General features: G+C 36.2%; 1 protein-coding gene across 1 annotated transcript in view; it reads left to right on the forward strand.

The window, feature by feature from the left end:
- kdrl (kinase insert domain receptor like) overlaps positions 1–16,517 on the forward strand; it is a 159,289-nt gene that overhangs the window by 64,092 nt on the left and 78,680 nt on the right. Inside the window, exons 13-18 of the mRNA XM_028815839.2 lie at positions 2,732–3,019; positions 5,875–6,021; positions 6,427–6,555; positions 8,015–8,121; positions 9,202–9,337; positions 10,266–10,370. Of these exons, the coding sequence (XP_028671672.1) occupies positions 2,732–3,019; positions 5,875–6,021; positions 6,427–6,555; positions 8,015–8,121; positions 9,202–9,337; positions 10,266–10,370 (912 nt within the window). The remainder of the gene's footprint in view (positions 1–2,731; positions 3,020–5,874; positions 6,022–6,426; positions 6,556–8,014; positions 8,122–9,201; positions 9,338–10,265; positions 10,371–16,517) is intronic.

Genomic DNA, 16,517 nt, shown 5'->3' on the forward strand with positions numbered 1-16,517 from the left:
GAACTTATTTTTTTAATTCTACATTACCAAAAATGTGCATGTTGGGTCAATTTCTCTGTGTCCTGGGACCGGTGAGACTGAAGCCTGTTCAGGGTTGCTTCCTACTTTGCTCCCAGTCCTACTTGCATAGGCCCCAGTCTAGCTCTGCAACTTGGAATTGCATTAGAGAGGTTTGACAGTGTTATGTTATACTAAAAACAAGACCTCTTGCTTTATTTACATAAATGTAATAATTCCTTAAAGTCAGTGATTCTTTATGGTTGCGTATTCCAAAAGCATTTTTTCAATACACTGTGTCAGAGAAATGATCATATGTCTGGCTTATTTCTCATTCTTGCTGTAATGAATTGGAGTATTCACCTTTTAGCCATGCTACCACATATGCCTACAGACATCTGAACATTAGGTTAAATTTTAAAATTAGACGTCATCATTTTCAACGCTTACAAACTTTAAAAATGTTAAGTACCAAATGCATTGTTTTGTTATTGTATTTCACAGTACAGTATAGTCCCCCTTTAGGTTTAATGTACTTTTAATTATATTTTTAATTTTTTCTAAAACAACATAACAGAATCAGTAAATGATAACTGGTTCAGCTCAAAAACAGAATCACACTAACCCATAGCAATTTAACAAAAGAATCTAAAGGCAAATCTTTAGAAACAGCATTTATTTTATATACAGTAGAATTGTTCAATATAAACCACATCCCTAAGCACTATACAAATACTGAAGTAGAGAAGATTGATTTTGGAGCAGAAGCAGGTTGTGGTTGTGTGTCTTGTTCAGGGTCATGGAGTGAGTGTCAGGATCTGGTTGAAATCTAGTTTTAATTACACATTGTATTTTTTGTTTTTAAAGAATCTATTATTATGATTGGTATTAAAATTATGTTTACTTATTGAATATTGTGCATCAGTGATACCACCTGCCTTATTCCAATGCAGTTCTTGTAGCAAGGATGATGCATTTGTTCTCAGGTGCATGAGTGTAAACATATGGCAACCATCTTACTTAAAATTGAGCTTAACATGAGAATCTTACCCTCACTTTATCTACTATTATGGAAAGATTTTAGGATTATCTCTGGTATGTGGAAATTGGAAAATTGTAGTGGTTATGAGTTTGCTCAATTTCAAAAAAACCTTTAAAAGTTATATCTGAAGTACCAACTACTAGCTCTGTCTTACTATGAATCTGCCAAATGCCTTTAGATGATAATTTTTGCCCCTTGATAAAAACTCTTCAGGGCGATCTTTCTGAAGAAGGAGCCTGAGTTGCCTCGAAAGCTTGCATATTGTAATCTTTTTTGTTAGCCAATAAAAGGTGTCACTTCTCACTGGAAAGATGTAAACATGCATGGCACCGAGTCAGAGGTGGGGGATTGGAGCGACAGCCTTGGGACTTAAGAGCCAACACCTGGACATTATACCACAGTGTCTGCCTGCTCACCTCCCAGTGCAGAGCAGTGTAATGAACAAGAGGCAGATTAACTGGCAAAAAAAAATGTTTTTAAACATTTTTTTATAATATTTGCCAACAATTTCCTTTTTTTTCGCAAGATATTCCTCTAGTTGAATATTTGATTATCCTGTCCTTTAACGACTTTGCCCAAGACTTCTAACTGTCTTTTATTATGCTTCTTTTCCTAAAGGCTTTGAGTCCAGTAAGGCTGCATTTTTGAGAATGTAGATTGTGATTGAAACTGATGACTTCTAGGACTTTAATTGTTCAGATGTTTAAAATGTTCAGATCATTTACAAAGGTCCACCTAACCATTTTCTCTTATATTTACTGTCAATTTCTATAATATACAAAATACATTAATCAAACAGAATCAGTTGGACAGACTTTTTGATTCAGGTATTTCATCTTCCACACCTCTGAATGTGTAAATTGCACATAAGGATAAACAGTTGATGAATAAACAGCCAAACAAAGAATTTGTCAAGATTGTGGGAAAGACCTGAAACATTATCCATCTGCCTTGTTGGTGGCAAAATATCCTGGTCAGAGGAGTACCACAGATAAATTGACTGGGCCAAGAGCCATACCACAATAACCTGCTGCTTTGCGATAATGATAACCCTTCTCTGTGTCTGTGTACACTTTGGTTTATTCTAAGCAGGATTTGGTTTCACACAGTTTCAGGGAGTTGTGTTTGTTGGGGCTTGGCATACTTAATAAATTGGCAATTAGACCTGGATTTCTTACAGTCTACTATAAATAATAAAGCAATCATTGTTCTTATCGAGCCAAGGGCTCAATGCAATGCAGATGCCGTTTTACTTCTTTCATTCTTTACAGATGCCTCTGAGCATGGTTTTAATTACCTCTGATGAAACAGGAAATAGCATAAAATCTAGCATTCCTGACACTGCAACCTATGACCTCTCATTTCTAACTGCTCTTGTTGTTAACTTCATGTTTATTTTATCTAACAGACTATATATTATAAGTGAGATCTATTTTTAACAATTGGATTATGTCACTACCAGTCCCCTAGTGATGTATTCACTAGTTCATGAAAATATCTAAAAATCCTTCCTTATATTACAGGAGGCTCAACAAAGTTTATAAATACGATGCACTTTGCAGCTCCTGGCAGTTATTCTAATATTTCATAAAGATACAACATAGACTTCACAGGAACAAGAGAAGCACAGTCTTCTTTAGGGTCTCTGAAGATGAATTTTATTTTCAAATTTTTGCTCATTTTTTCCATCAGAGAGAAAGAAACATTTTGAAGTCGAATCTCCAGAAGCAGTAGAAGGAGACAACCTCCTACTTACCTGCAAAGCCACAAGGTACATGTTTGCTAATGTGACATGGAACTATCTCGGAAGCGACATGGCACATGTAGCCGCTGTTACTGAAGAGTGTAGTAACTACATCATCAGCACTTCACTACTGCTCAAGAACATATCGATGAAGGAAAAGGACAACTATCAGTGCTTGGCATACAACCTGCACACTGAGGCTCTGGTCTACAAGAATGTCACGCTAAGTGTCAAAAGTAAGTGTCCACTGTTGGTACTTTAAATTAAGTAACAAACGTCAGGTGCTGCATTGTATGCTAGTAATACATGATGATAAGTGCATAATTTGAATTAGGAGATAAATTCAAGCAGATGCTACATGATGGAACTCCTTTTTGACATTTTAGTGGTTTAAGGAGTAGCATTGACTAGAAATGCTGTTGCACAGATCAAGGAATTTGGGATCAGTTTTAAACCTGGCAGTGATACTAAGTACATGCCTTAGTGTGCCCAGTGATAAACTGGCATCTCACCCAGGGTGGGTTTCCACTTTGCAACTTTTTCTGCTGGGATAGGTAACTCTGTAAATTGTTAAAAAAACATTGAAAATGGATTTTGCATTCTTTGCAGCAGTTCTAAAAAAATACTGCATGAATTCCTTTGAAATAAATTGTTTTGTACACCAATTTACCATCATATGCCTATACATAGCACAGCTCCTAAAAGACTAACTTTTAAGAAGCAGATTATTTAATTTATTCTATTCTGTTATTATTTCACGTTCATTACGTTTTTTTCATTTTATACTTCATTGTAAAGCAAGGGATAAAGTCTAGATCTGGAAGAAGTTCACAGCATTAGCAGAAATCAAATATTAATGTGTACTATGCCATTAGAGAAGATTAATGGTTTTTTTCTTTACAATTCCTCTGACTTTTTCTTCCCTGTAACTTTGGCAAATGTATTGGTCTATGGATCCAAAAAATACAAAATGTTAATGAATGCTCATTTATGAAATATTTATCAATCTATTTTAAAACCTACTTAATGAAATTGAGAATCTCAGGGGCAAAGGTGGGGTGAAATTCAGTAAGCAATCCTGGTGTGGGTGTCAATCCATCATAGACACGGCCGGGGGGGAGTTTGGGATTTGAAAAAAGGGTTTATAGTGGATCCAACTGATTGATCAGAGACTAATTATGATTCATGGACTTTTACATACCCCCCTGAAATTAATTTCTGGCTGTGTCCCCACAGTCTATTACATAGCACCTTTACCCACTGTCACTCATGGTGGTCAGGTTAAAGTTGTCATTCTTATTACTGGAAATCTCTATTCAGCAGTCAAATACAAAATTCAGTAAACTGTACTACAACAGATTCAAAACACTGAGGTAAATTTTAGGCAGGGACCAAAAGTTGAATATTTTGCAATCTTCAGACTCCCCTATTCACCTACAAAGTTCGAAACATCCACATCTGAACAATGATGTGACACAGGCCTTCTCCCATGGCCTCTCCATACTCTTCTCAGGGACTGCTTAAATTCAGTGGCTATGATGCACACTCATCACCACTCTGAGCAAAATATCCATTCATTCATGCAATCTTTGCACTTTTTAAATGTGCAAATTCCATAGAAAGCACTCCAAATAGGGGTCTAAGAAACGTAAAGAGGCTGCAGAACTACATGCCCCATTGAATCTGATTGATTGAGGCTAAAGGCCTAACTATCCTTTACTTTGTTTTGAAATGTATTGTGTCTGTATTTGGTCTGAAACTCTCATTTTTCAATTTTAACTCTTGACTTTTAAGGAAATTATGTTTTTGCTCTAATTTATATGTTATGTTATATTTTGAGCTATCATCTTATCAACACTTTATAATTTATTTTGTGACTTTGTTCTCCAATTTATTTAACCCAATTGACAGTCAAAGGAGTCCAGGGCGCCCCTGGAAGTATCAGGTGGAAGACAGAAAACTGCCCTGAAAAGAGTGTCAGTCTGTCACAGGGTCCACTCTCACATACACAACAATAAATCTGACAAGTACATCTTTGTGGATATGGCAGGAAAACTTAAGTACCCAGAGAAAAAATCTGAAGAAACATTGGGGAACATGCAGTCTCCACACAAGCAATAACCAGGCATGGAACTCAAATTCAGGACACTGGATACATGAGCCAGTATTGCTAACCAATGTGCCACTATTCCACATAAATGGCACTTTTTATATTTTCTCTGGTTTGTCCCACTTTCTTCACACTTTCCAAAGAAGTACTGCTTAGCGTTATATAATTGACCTGGTGGATGTTTGTGTGAGTGGGCCCAGTAATGGACTGATTAATTCCTGCATTGTACTCCTGTGATCCAAAATTTGGCACAAATAATTTCTGGAATGTCTTTTGGAATTACAAAAGTTTTTATCTATCTATCTATCTATCTAAATGTGAATAGTTACAAAATAAAATCTTTTTGGAAGCTTGTCATAGTAATAAACACTCATTTGATATCTGTGAGTACCTTCCTGAGGGCCTTAGTAAAATGATAATTCTTATGATGGTGAAAATGTATTTATTTTTGTAATACTGGAGATTTTTTAAATTTATGACAAATGATTAATAGACCAAATAGAATACCTTGTGCAAAAAATGTTTGCCTTTAAATTATTGATGAATAGGTTGGATCCATCTAAATGAAAGAGAGTGTGTTTCACTGGATCAAAATAATTCTTTGCTATTTATAAGAAACTGTGTGGGCTGATCTGTATTAGTATTTAACATCCTCTGCTAAAAGAATAGTAAATGGACACCATTCAAGATATTATCTGGTAAAATGGATTATTTTGGTGGTGGCCTGCTTGACAATGCTTGTAATACTATATGTATGCATCAAATTAAGTGCATCATGGTGTTTGTTTAATTTAGCTGACAAGTGTTTTGTATTTCAAGCCTTACGGAAAGTCCTTTGTTCTGAAGTATCTCCCTTTGCCAACTTTTACAGTTGAAGCAATTATGTTTTTAAATGATATAATCCATCAATGATGAGTAATTCATTATGGAGTAAAACCAGCAAAATCAACCTGCTTAATTTCACCTGTTTGTATATTCTAGTTAGACAACGCCCCCACTTACAGCAGAATCTCACCAATCAGGATGTGAACAGCAGCACCACCCTTACGCTGGGGTGCCATGCCGAGGGTGTGCCCACTCCCGAAATTACCTGGTACAAAAATGGCCAGCAAGTTTTTCCTGCTCCCGGTGAGTTTGCCATTGAAAGCAACAAATTATAAGTCAATACAGAGACTGGTTTCTTAGTTAGATGTTGCAGTGAGTGCCTTTTCATAGCTGTCAGATTTATTTATATATTTTAAAAATGAGATATTTAAACACTATTTAAAATGCTTCCAATGCTTTCCTTAGTATTTTTTTTGGTAAAACAGGGTTTCAAATAATGTATAAAAAGCAACTATTAACAACTTTATCCAACCTGCAAAGTGAGTGTTGAAGCTAGAGCTATACAATAATATCAGAGGTTAGTCAGGTCCAGTTTTGAAGGCAAGACATTATTAAAAATAACTTCTTTTAAAATTAGCTGCTGTTTGCAAACTGTACTTTGATATTAAGTGCTTTTCAACATATGACACCGTGTGTTGGTTATTCTAGGAGTTACCTTTGGTCCTAATGGTTCATTAATCATTGAGCGGGTCAAAAAGGATGATGAAGGCCTGTATGAATGCATGGCAAGCAACAATGAAGGAAAAGTGAAAACATCTGCTGTCATCACTGTGCTGGGTGAGATATTACCTTCAAACAATTACTTTTTAATGTCTTTTTTATTTCTGAAGAGTCTCTCCTGTGACTGCTCGTATTAAATATGTATTTCCAAGCAATATTACAATAATTTGTGTTAAATTTCTGGATTTCACTAAAGAATGAAACTGATTACATCATAATTGTGATGTGGTATAAAAGCATCGATTTTGATGAAAGCATGATATGGCCTGAATGTATGAACATTTTTAAAGTTATTGCCATTCAATGTAATGGATACATTAATGTTTTGAATTTTTCTTTTTTTTTTTGACATTAAAACATTCATAGTAAATAAATATATATAGGATTAAATATATTTTTATTATATATATTATCTTTTACTTGGATAACTTATGTTCTTATTTGTGATTGGCTGGTGCCCTGCCCAAGCCTATTCCCTGCCTTGCACAAAGTGCTATCAGGATAGGCTTTATCTTCCTAAAATCCCAACTGGATTTATTGTTTTTGAGAATCTAATTTACATACAATGATGTTCTGCTAACAGTGGGTTTCAGAATTCATTCAACTAGTAAAGTACAGGAAAAAGAATATCATTTTTTGATGTAAAGTAAACACCAGGCACTGTCCTAAACAATTCAGACCATAATCTAACTAGGAATTCAACTACCATCCAAGCACCCATCCATTTTATGAAAATTAAGAATTTAGGATCACAGAACATTGGAGCCAATCGGGGTGTTAGTCAATAGAAAGGAGCCAGCTCTAGACACGTGTCACTTCACTGCAGGGGACATTCATGCACTCATCCCTAGAGGACACATTTAGAGTTGCCAATAAGCCCAACCTGCTCTGTGGTGGGGACACAGAGAACCTGGAGAATACCCATACTAACACTAATATCCACACAGACAGTGCCCAAGTGTCTGCAGCTATGGGGTACAACGCAAAACACTACTCACCCATGCAGTAATCCATAACAAATAATGGGTTGTTTAAATTGTGGCCTTTTTTTAAACATTCAAGAATGGCTTGAAACTAATTCACTTTGAGAAGGGGTTTAAACCTCCTAATTTTCCTTAGCTCAGCACAGGAGCGCCATCTCATTCTACCCTTTGCACCTGCAGTGGCAACACTCTTTTACTCAGCTTCATCTGCCTCACTTCTTTGGTTATCTCTGAAAGCCTTCAAAGGTCACACAATACCCCAGTAATGTCAAGGCCTGCTGAAATTCTACTCATAAACTTGAAAAGTTGTCAGGAATTAAGTGGTCATGGGATCGGTCCCACAGGATACTTACAAATTCTTAAGGTAAAAAAGTGTCTGAGATCAGATTTGGAATACTTTGGTTAAAACTGTCCATTTTTAAGATTTCTTTTTTTATATATATATTTTAAGCGCTTACCTGCTTCATTTGGAGTTTGTACAGTGCACTCTGCATGTAATTTTCACCAAATATACTTTTTATTTCTCACTTCAGACTCAGAAGAAAAGTCCAACTGGGAAGTAATCATACTGGTCTGTACTGGAGTGGTAGCGACACTTTTCTGGCTATTACTCACTCTGTTTATTCGAAAAATGAAAAAGGTAAGAATGGCTATTGTGCACTTTGATATGTGAGAAATGTTCTGAGTAGTTTCCTTTTGGCATAGTTATAAGAAAAAACAACAAACCTAGCTAACCTTTTAGTTTTAGAGAAAGGCGCAGCACACTGAAGGTATAGGTAAGAAGGAAACTTGACTGTTTTTTCTTTGAGGAAAGGGGATTTCCCTTTTTTTTTACATTGTTTTGATGTAGTTGTTCTGGATGTGAATCTCAGTTGCTTTCTGAACAAACTCATTTAATCCCCTAAATCATCTTCAGAATTCCTTTTACCAGGCTGAAGGTGAACAAATGTTATGAGTTAATCTAAGTTTGAGAGGGACGAAACTTCTTAAGTTCATTTAATTGCTGACTAGATGCTGTCACTTATGAAATTAGATAATAATGTCTTTAATCAAACTAAAAAGTTCAAGACATAAATGTGACATTTACAGAGGTACTGGGTGTTTGGTTCTCTCCTTTTTAGTGGTCTTCTGTGGGACCTGCCAAACTAATGGTACATCTCCCTTGGCACTTTCTTACCAGCTTGGCATCTCATGTCATTTTCCTACCCGCTTAATCCAAACCAGGGCTGGTGGATCTGGAGCCTAGCCCAGCTTGCATAGGGGATAAGTCAGGAACAAACTCTGGACAGGGTGACCAATCCAGCACAGGGTGAACACACACCAAACACACACTTAGGCCAATTGCCAGTTCACCTAACTTGCGTGTCTTTGGACAGTGGGAGGAATCCCACACAGATACGGGGAGAACGTGCAAACTCCACGCAAGGAGGACCTTGGGATGTCAACTCTGGCCTCTTTAATTTGAGGCAGCAGCATAACATGCCACCCAGCTAGGCATCTCCTGTCAGAAATTTACACTTAACAGCTAGCATGCCCGTTGTAGCTAAATGTATAAAAATAAGACAAAAAAACTGAAATCTTCACCAAAACACATCATGTCAATAGAGGCTTCAGAAAGTGATTGGAGCACAATCATATTGTGGAGAGAGCAGATATTTGTTTAACTTCCTCCAGCTTATTTTCCTAATCAGTCATTTTAAATAAATGTTTTCTTTTACAGCCCAGCTCTGCAGATATAAAAACTGGCTACCTGTCAATAATCATGGACCCAGATGAAGTTCCAATTGATGAGCAGTGCGACCGTTTACCGTATGACAGCAGCAAATGGGAATTTCCAAGGGACAGGCTGAGGCTGGGTGAGGAGAAGGGCCAAGAATTCTGAGCAGTGGGCATTTCAGACCATTAAGAAGTGACGCTGTCTTAACTCTGGGGTTTCAATGGGGCTTTAGTTATCCTTTAGCTTACCTCCCAGTTTTTAACCTCATAAATAAATTGCGGTACTGAATATATGAAAGCACACTTACACGCACAGAGCACTGAAGCAAAGGCATTGTGTACAGAGAAGAGTTACAGGTTCAACTAAAATAAAATATGCATTATATTATGTACTGTGTCACTGATACATGTTCAGGTTAGGTTTGTTTGAGTGTACTTTTTTACTAGTGTAATTACTTTGGAAATTCTATTAAATATGATAATTTATTTGCTTATTTATTTATTTTACAATTGCAAACATGTAGTGACCAAAAAGGTTCAGGTACATTTGGGCCAGTTTGACTTGCTTTTATTTTTTTGTTTTTTTCCCCATTTAGAAAAAATAAGGTTAATAGTTTTGAACTGAGGGTGTGCACTGGCTTTTAGAAAGCTTTTGGACAATTGTGTTTTGTTATGTAAATATCCCCACTGCATGCCCCTTTTGGGTAAAGGAAAGGAATATTCCAATAAAGACACATGGCAGTCTATAATTGTGCATACAAGTGGGACAGTGGTATTGTTGAAAGGCTATTAGCAATTAGTTTAAAAAGTATATTTTAATAAAGATGTTTTGAAGAATTTTGTTTTCTCATTTCTGAAAAAGTTCCATAGGTACAAGACATGATTGTTTACCTCTAAGACTGCATTTCACTTGTCCTTCTGTTTTACTTTAAAATTGTTCTTGATGTCCAATAGTGGATAAGTAAAAATGTGACAGCAACTTCACTTAGCTGAGCTTTACTGGCCATTATTATCAGTTGAAGAGACACTCTGCAGATCTATCTGAACTGCTCTCATTTTCCGCCGCAGGCAAGACTCTGGGCCATGGAGCCTTTGGGAAAGTGGTGGAGGCCTCGGCGTTTGGAATCGATAAACTGTCGACCTGCAAGACAGTGGCTGTAAAAATGTTGAAAGGTATCATACTTTACATTATAAAGTTGCAGTATTTAAAGCCATTCAGAAAACCCATCCCTTCATCCTTTAATTTTGATAAATCCATTTGACCATTTTTTCATTCCCACTAAATTATACCACATCATCCTTAACTGACCCTCCTTCTCCAAAATAAGACTTTCCATTTTTCCTTTATGCATTTTTCATTTAGACCATCAACTTTTTAAAAGAACGGTAAATTGATTGTACACTTTATGTTAAAATAAGGGTTAAATTTATAAAGCTGCACTAAAGTTCATATCTTAACGCTAATCTCTTCAGGTTTTCACAAGGAAGTGATTTGTTTTAATCTTTGTGATTCAAATCGGTGATAATTTAAAATTTATTAATTCAATGTAGATGTGACAATACAGCTGACTGTACTTAAGTAATAAAGCAGAGTAACATCACTCCACATCACTAAAATGGCATAGATGGTAATAGTGGAGTGTGTTAGGCCTTTCCTTTGTTATTATCATAGGATGCCTGAATATATACCATGAGATTCCCTTCACAAATCATGCTTCTTTAGTTCTTTTAAATATATAGTTAGGAAGAAAGTACAATATGTTGGGAATGATACTCTTAGAAAACATCTGGCCTCTTCAAAATAACTATTACCTTAAATTCATAATTAGCAAAAATTAGAGTAATGGCAGGGCGGCACAGTGTTTAACAACCTTGGATTGATTGCCAGAACAGGCACTGTTTGTACAGATTTTCTCCAGGAGCTAAAGTTGATTCCCACATCCCAAGGATATGCATTTCGGAATAGTTAGTGGCTCTAAAATTATTCAATATGAGTAAGTGTGCATGTATGTGAGTGAGTGTTCCCAGCAATGGACTTCAAGGATTGCTGGTTTAGGGTAAGCTTGAGTCCCCATGTTGCATATAGAGAGATAAATAGAGATTTACAATGATATTTACTTTGGTTTTATTTTTATTCAGCCATATGTGAATATTTTGTCCAGTTCTTAGTAGCCCTTCTCATTTAGTTGAGAAAAAAAATCAATGAAAAAGGCCAGCACAAATACTACATATGCAGCATGAAATAGCATGTAAAAATGAAACTTCAGTGAAACAGGGAGAAGATGGGAGCAGCCTTAAATTCAGCAAAATCTTTCCCTAATTTGCATGCAGTGAAAGCGACCTCTTTAGTATAAATGTGCGTGTCCATGTATCTAACTGGCGGGTAACCCAGCGCAGTGCGCTCAGCGAATCTGAAGCAATAGGGGCAAAATCAGTTGTGCAAGGCTTAACACATTTAACTTTAATCCTTGAAGCACCTTAAAAAAGCAATCATGACTTGTTAAAAGATTAATAATAAAATTCAATTTTGCATATAAAGTAAAGTAAGAATAAGAATGTATTAACATAAAGATAATCTTTTTTCAATGTATTTATTACATATTATAGACTTGTATTACCAGATCATGGTTATTTTTTGATAATTTAAAAAATGGAGCTTCTATAAGAAGCTTTCCAATATGTGCTGCAGGTTTACCTTTAATTTTAAAGTTTTATAAATGTAAGCATTAATGAGCAACAACAGAAAAAAATTAATGAAGAGTGGAAATCAAACACATTTTATTTTGTGGACATAAGAGATGCCAAAACTTTTCCCCAATTACCCAGAAGGCATAAACATATGTTTTCATTGTCTTCTAATGTCAAAACTCTCTTATAACATAACAAACCTTATAGAGTGAGAAATGACTGATGAAGACAAGTAGAAAGATTTAGGGAGCAAACTGGGTGCACATTTTTTAATCACGTTTGCATTGTGGTGGGCGGCTGGGGCCTGTGCCCAGGTGGGACACCGAGAAGGACCGGGAGAGGGACTATGCCTATCCCGGACCACGAGAGGGCAGCCGCCCTGGGGGATGGCAGCTCAACCCTATAGGGGCCCGTGGCCACAGCCAGGGGATGCCCTGAAGACTGTGAAGCCCTGGACATCAGCACTCTCGCCACACCCGGAGGTGCTGGCGGAAGTATTATCAGGGACACCTTCTGGGTGCTCATGCGGCACTTCCGCCACACCAGGAAGTGCCGCAGAAAGTTCATCAGGAGGCACTTGGAGCACATCCGGGTGGGAATAAAAGGGGCTGCCTCCCTCCAGTCATGAGCTGGAGTCGGGAGGAAGAGGACAGAGCTCGGAGGAGAGGAGTGGAGGCGGTGAAGGAAGGCATTGAAAGGCCCAGACTTATGGGTGATTGGTGCTGTGCGGGACTTGGCAAGTGTAAATACTGTAAATAAACACATGTGTTGGACTTATTGGTGTCTGTCTGTGTCCGGGCAGAACTCCCACAGCATATAATGCGAAAAGCACCTACTGCAATAGCTATATCTGTATGTGACCGCAGGAAACACTTTGGCTCCTAGTGGATTCATTTCATTGAAATTTGGCGCCATTATTCTTTGAGGAAATGTGTCGTAACAGTTCGATATCTTGAATATAGAGTATTGTATACATTTTGGAAATTTAAAAATTTCCCATTGAAAAGCATTGGTGAATTTGCAAACTCCTAAAACATATATCTTAAAGCAATGAAACATTCAGCTCAGCTTCAACTATGAATTAGCTAAATGAGTCTTGTCCGTTTTTCCTTCAGAGTAATTACTTCAACATACATATTTAATATTTTTTTTCCCTTTTACTCATTTGACAAGCCACTCCTGATAACAAAACAGTGAAACCCCTGCAGTTGTGCATGCTGAACCGGTACACCACACTGCAGGGCACTGGATATGGTGGGGTCAGATTGTAGGTTGGATTGGAGGACCAAGTATCACTATATGTTAGATGTATATTTATTTATTCAATTCTCTTATAATGCTATTTTTTATTAATTTAGATTGATAGTAATGATATTTATTCATCACCGTACAAGGTAAGTACTGTCATTTACTTGTACGATTGCAGGGGGGTTCTTGTTACATAATAACAATTTGGCTTCTGCTGACTGCCCACACTGTGCTCATTTCTGCAACTGAGTACTGTCTTGCATGAACCTCCGTTACAGCAGCTCACTTCTCCAACTCCTTGAAATTTAAGTGGGTAAGTGACTTGATGTTCAAGTCCATAAAATTAAAAAAAAATAAATCAACTTATGTAGAAATGTATGAAAGATGGCTCATTGACAATTTATGCTCTAGTAGCTAAATGTGTACTCAGCATTTCCATTACACTGAAAACAACCTCAGAGGTGCATTATCTAAAGATCAGAAGGATTCAGTATTTCTCTGACACTATCATTTATAATCCCCACAATGAACTGATAACTATCAAGTTTGGATCCAGCCAACGATTTCAGCTCAAATTTTAAATTTCCATTGGGTGCTTCTTTGAAAAATTGTTTCTTTAGTAAATTTGAACTGCAATTAGCCTCAGACCCTCCCCATCTAACAACTAACAATGGCATATGGATCTCTATATCACCTCAGTTAAACTCTACTGCCTATACAATCTATTTCAGTGCCTTAATATTGTAAAATGGTATTAAATCATTTTATATGCATAAAAAATGTGATAACTAACTCTTTGATGAACAACAACAGCATGTGTTTATATTGCACATTTTCATAGTAACAGTGTAACTCAAAGTGCTTTACAAGAAGTCAAAGAGAAAGTTGTGGTAAAATACAAATAAATAGGATTAGGCAATAATATTAAAGAAGGAACAAGAATGAAGGTTGTAAATAATGGAACTAGAAAACGTAAACATGCTCACTAAATCTACAGCTGCACTGAATGTTACTCCTTGCATACATTTTCTTACTAGTTTAAGATTTCAACTAATGAAGAAACTATGCAGGATAATCACTTTTGCGTTGATTCCATCGAGTGTGTAATTCTTTCTTTTTCTCTTTCCCTCCCTCTGAAGATAAGTCTTTCATTTTTACCTTTAAACTAGGAAGTTGCCTTTTTTACAGGCAGACCAAAGAGTGGATAAAGGGCATTATACCGTAGCATTTCCTCTCCTGGATCAGTGGCAATGGGGCCAAGGAGAAGGCAGACCGCATGTTATCTTTATGGCTGGAGTCTCTGCCAATTTCTGGGTTCCCTTTTTTGTTCCCTCCACATAACAGGGGTGTGATATTCACACTCTTGACACAACCTAAAAGACCAAAACAGGTTAAGGACAAAGAAGGTAAACTAACCAATGGAAATCATGAGATACTATAAATAAATAAATAAATAAATAAATAAATATAGCAACTGACCCTATTCTTTGCAATCATCCATTCATTTTCTTTGCCCACTTATTCCAGTATAGGGTTGTGGGTTCATTGGAAAATTAGAACATGAAAAACTAACAGCACACAATTAAATAATTAATTTAGACAGGATGACCAGAAAAGACTTGCTGAAACATTCATGGTTAATGCTAAGGCATATTTAACATTATACTTATTTACATAACTTCACATTATTGTGGTTAATATAATATGAAATGATAGTACAGGTTGTAGGAAGAACTGATTAGAGAGCAGTTAATGGATACAACAAATGGATTCATTTATTCATAAAAATGTAATTAGCATCGGGTTCGACTAATACCGGGTAAAACTTTCCTGGTTGGTTGACATGGCATACAGATACCAAATGGTGCCCGGTGCCACATCCATCCAGGCATTGTGAAACTATTCTTCTGTGTAGGCAAAGAACAAAGACAATGTGATGTAAATTGTCAATGATATCCCAGAATGTGCCACATATACTCAGTTAGAGAGACATGGCAGAGACTGTGATCATATGAGACTGAAAGAAGACATCCATGTGGTATTGCTAGAAAAAACACCAGACACAGAAGGCCAGACTCAGAATGCTTAACAATTGGTAACAGGTTCTTTTTAATGTTTTGTTACTTAGTCAGACAATCCCTAGAAAGAGGCAGCAGGATAATATGAATTGAGTAACCTCATACAAGAGCAGACAAAATTGTTTCTATTGTGAAGTTCAATAGTGTTTCTGTTACACTGCCGATTGTGTCATTTGTATGTCTGAGTCCATTTGCCATTGTACCAGAAGAGAAACAGGATTCATCTCTGCTGATGGCCCAGTTCCAGTTGTCATGAGTCCACACTGCTTGAGCACAAAATAACAAATCACAGAAAATGGTAACTGGCCAACAGCAGACGCCACTTTGCAAGTGATGCATGTAACTCAATTCAAAATATGCCCAACCCCGCGGTTACCCACAAAACACTGAAGTCCCGGAAGGCTTCTGAAACTTTTCCAACTTTTAGCTACCTTAAGGTTCCAAAATACCCTTCCACAGAATAACACTTTGAGAGCTCAGCTAATAATTTATTAAACTTCTCCATAAAAGACTAGCACAGAACTGCTTCTCACTGGCAGTATATCAACATTATTACAGTACACACATTATGTATTATAGACTTCAAAAAAGTAAAAACTTTTTAAAAATAATTAATGCTCATTTTAAATTCTGAAAAGCTCGTTCATATAAAATGTATATCTTAATTCAATTTTAATATTTTGTCATAATTGATATTTTATGCATTTTTCATATCTATTGTGCTATTACTATTACATTTTCATAAGGTACTTAGAATTAAGTTAAAATAGTCCATAGTTAAATCTACTCTTGAACAATGCCTGAAAATGTTTATTAAAAAGTTTTCTTTTAACATAAGTTACTTTTAAAAACTCAGATTAGAAGATTATATAACATTACATAAATTTTACTTGCTGTGTCACTTTAATTCAAGACATTTGAAAATGGTTTAAAAGAAATGGTCCAAATCAGTTAAAAAAACGTAAAGAAGTTAAGTGTAGACTAAAAGTTAGAGGAACATTTATCAAGTAAAATTCTAAATTATACAATAAGTGGTGTCTATCTATTACAACAACTTAATAAAAATGGTGTGAAGAGGTAGAGTATGTTGTTACTTTAAGACATCAGTAAAGTTTATAAATGCTCTTATTCTTTATATACATTTTATACATTCTACATTGCTTTTGTGGTTTTCTTTGTTTCCAAATTGCCTAAATTGGCATCACATCCATCATCCTATTATTGGATCAAACACACTTCCCATTTCAGAGTGGCAGGAAGTCAGAGTTGCCCCATAGAATAACGTTTACTGCTCAAAGGTTGATCT

This window comes from Erpetoichthys calabaricus, chromosome 12 (genome assembly GCF_900747795.2).
Source record: "Erpetoichthys calabaricus chromosome 12, fErpCal1.3, whole genome shotgun sequence".
Classification (NCBI taxonomy): domain Eukaryota; kingdom Metazoa; phylum Chordata; class Cladistia; order Polypteriformes; family Polypteridae; genus Erpetoichthys; species Erpetoichthys calabaricus.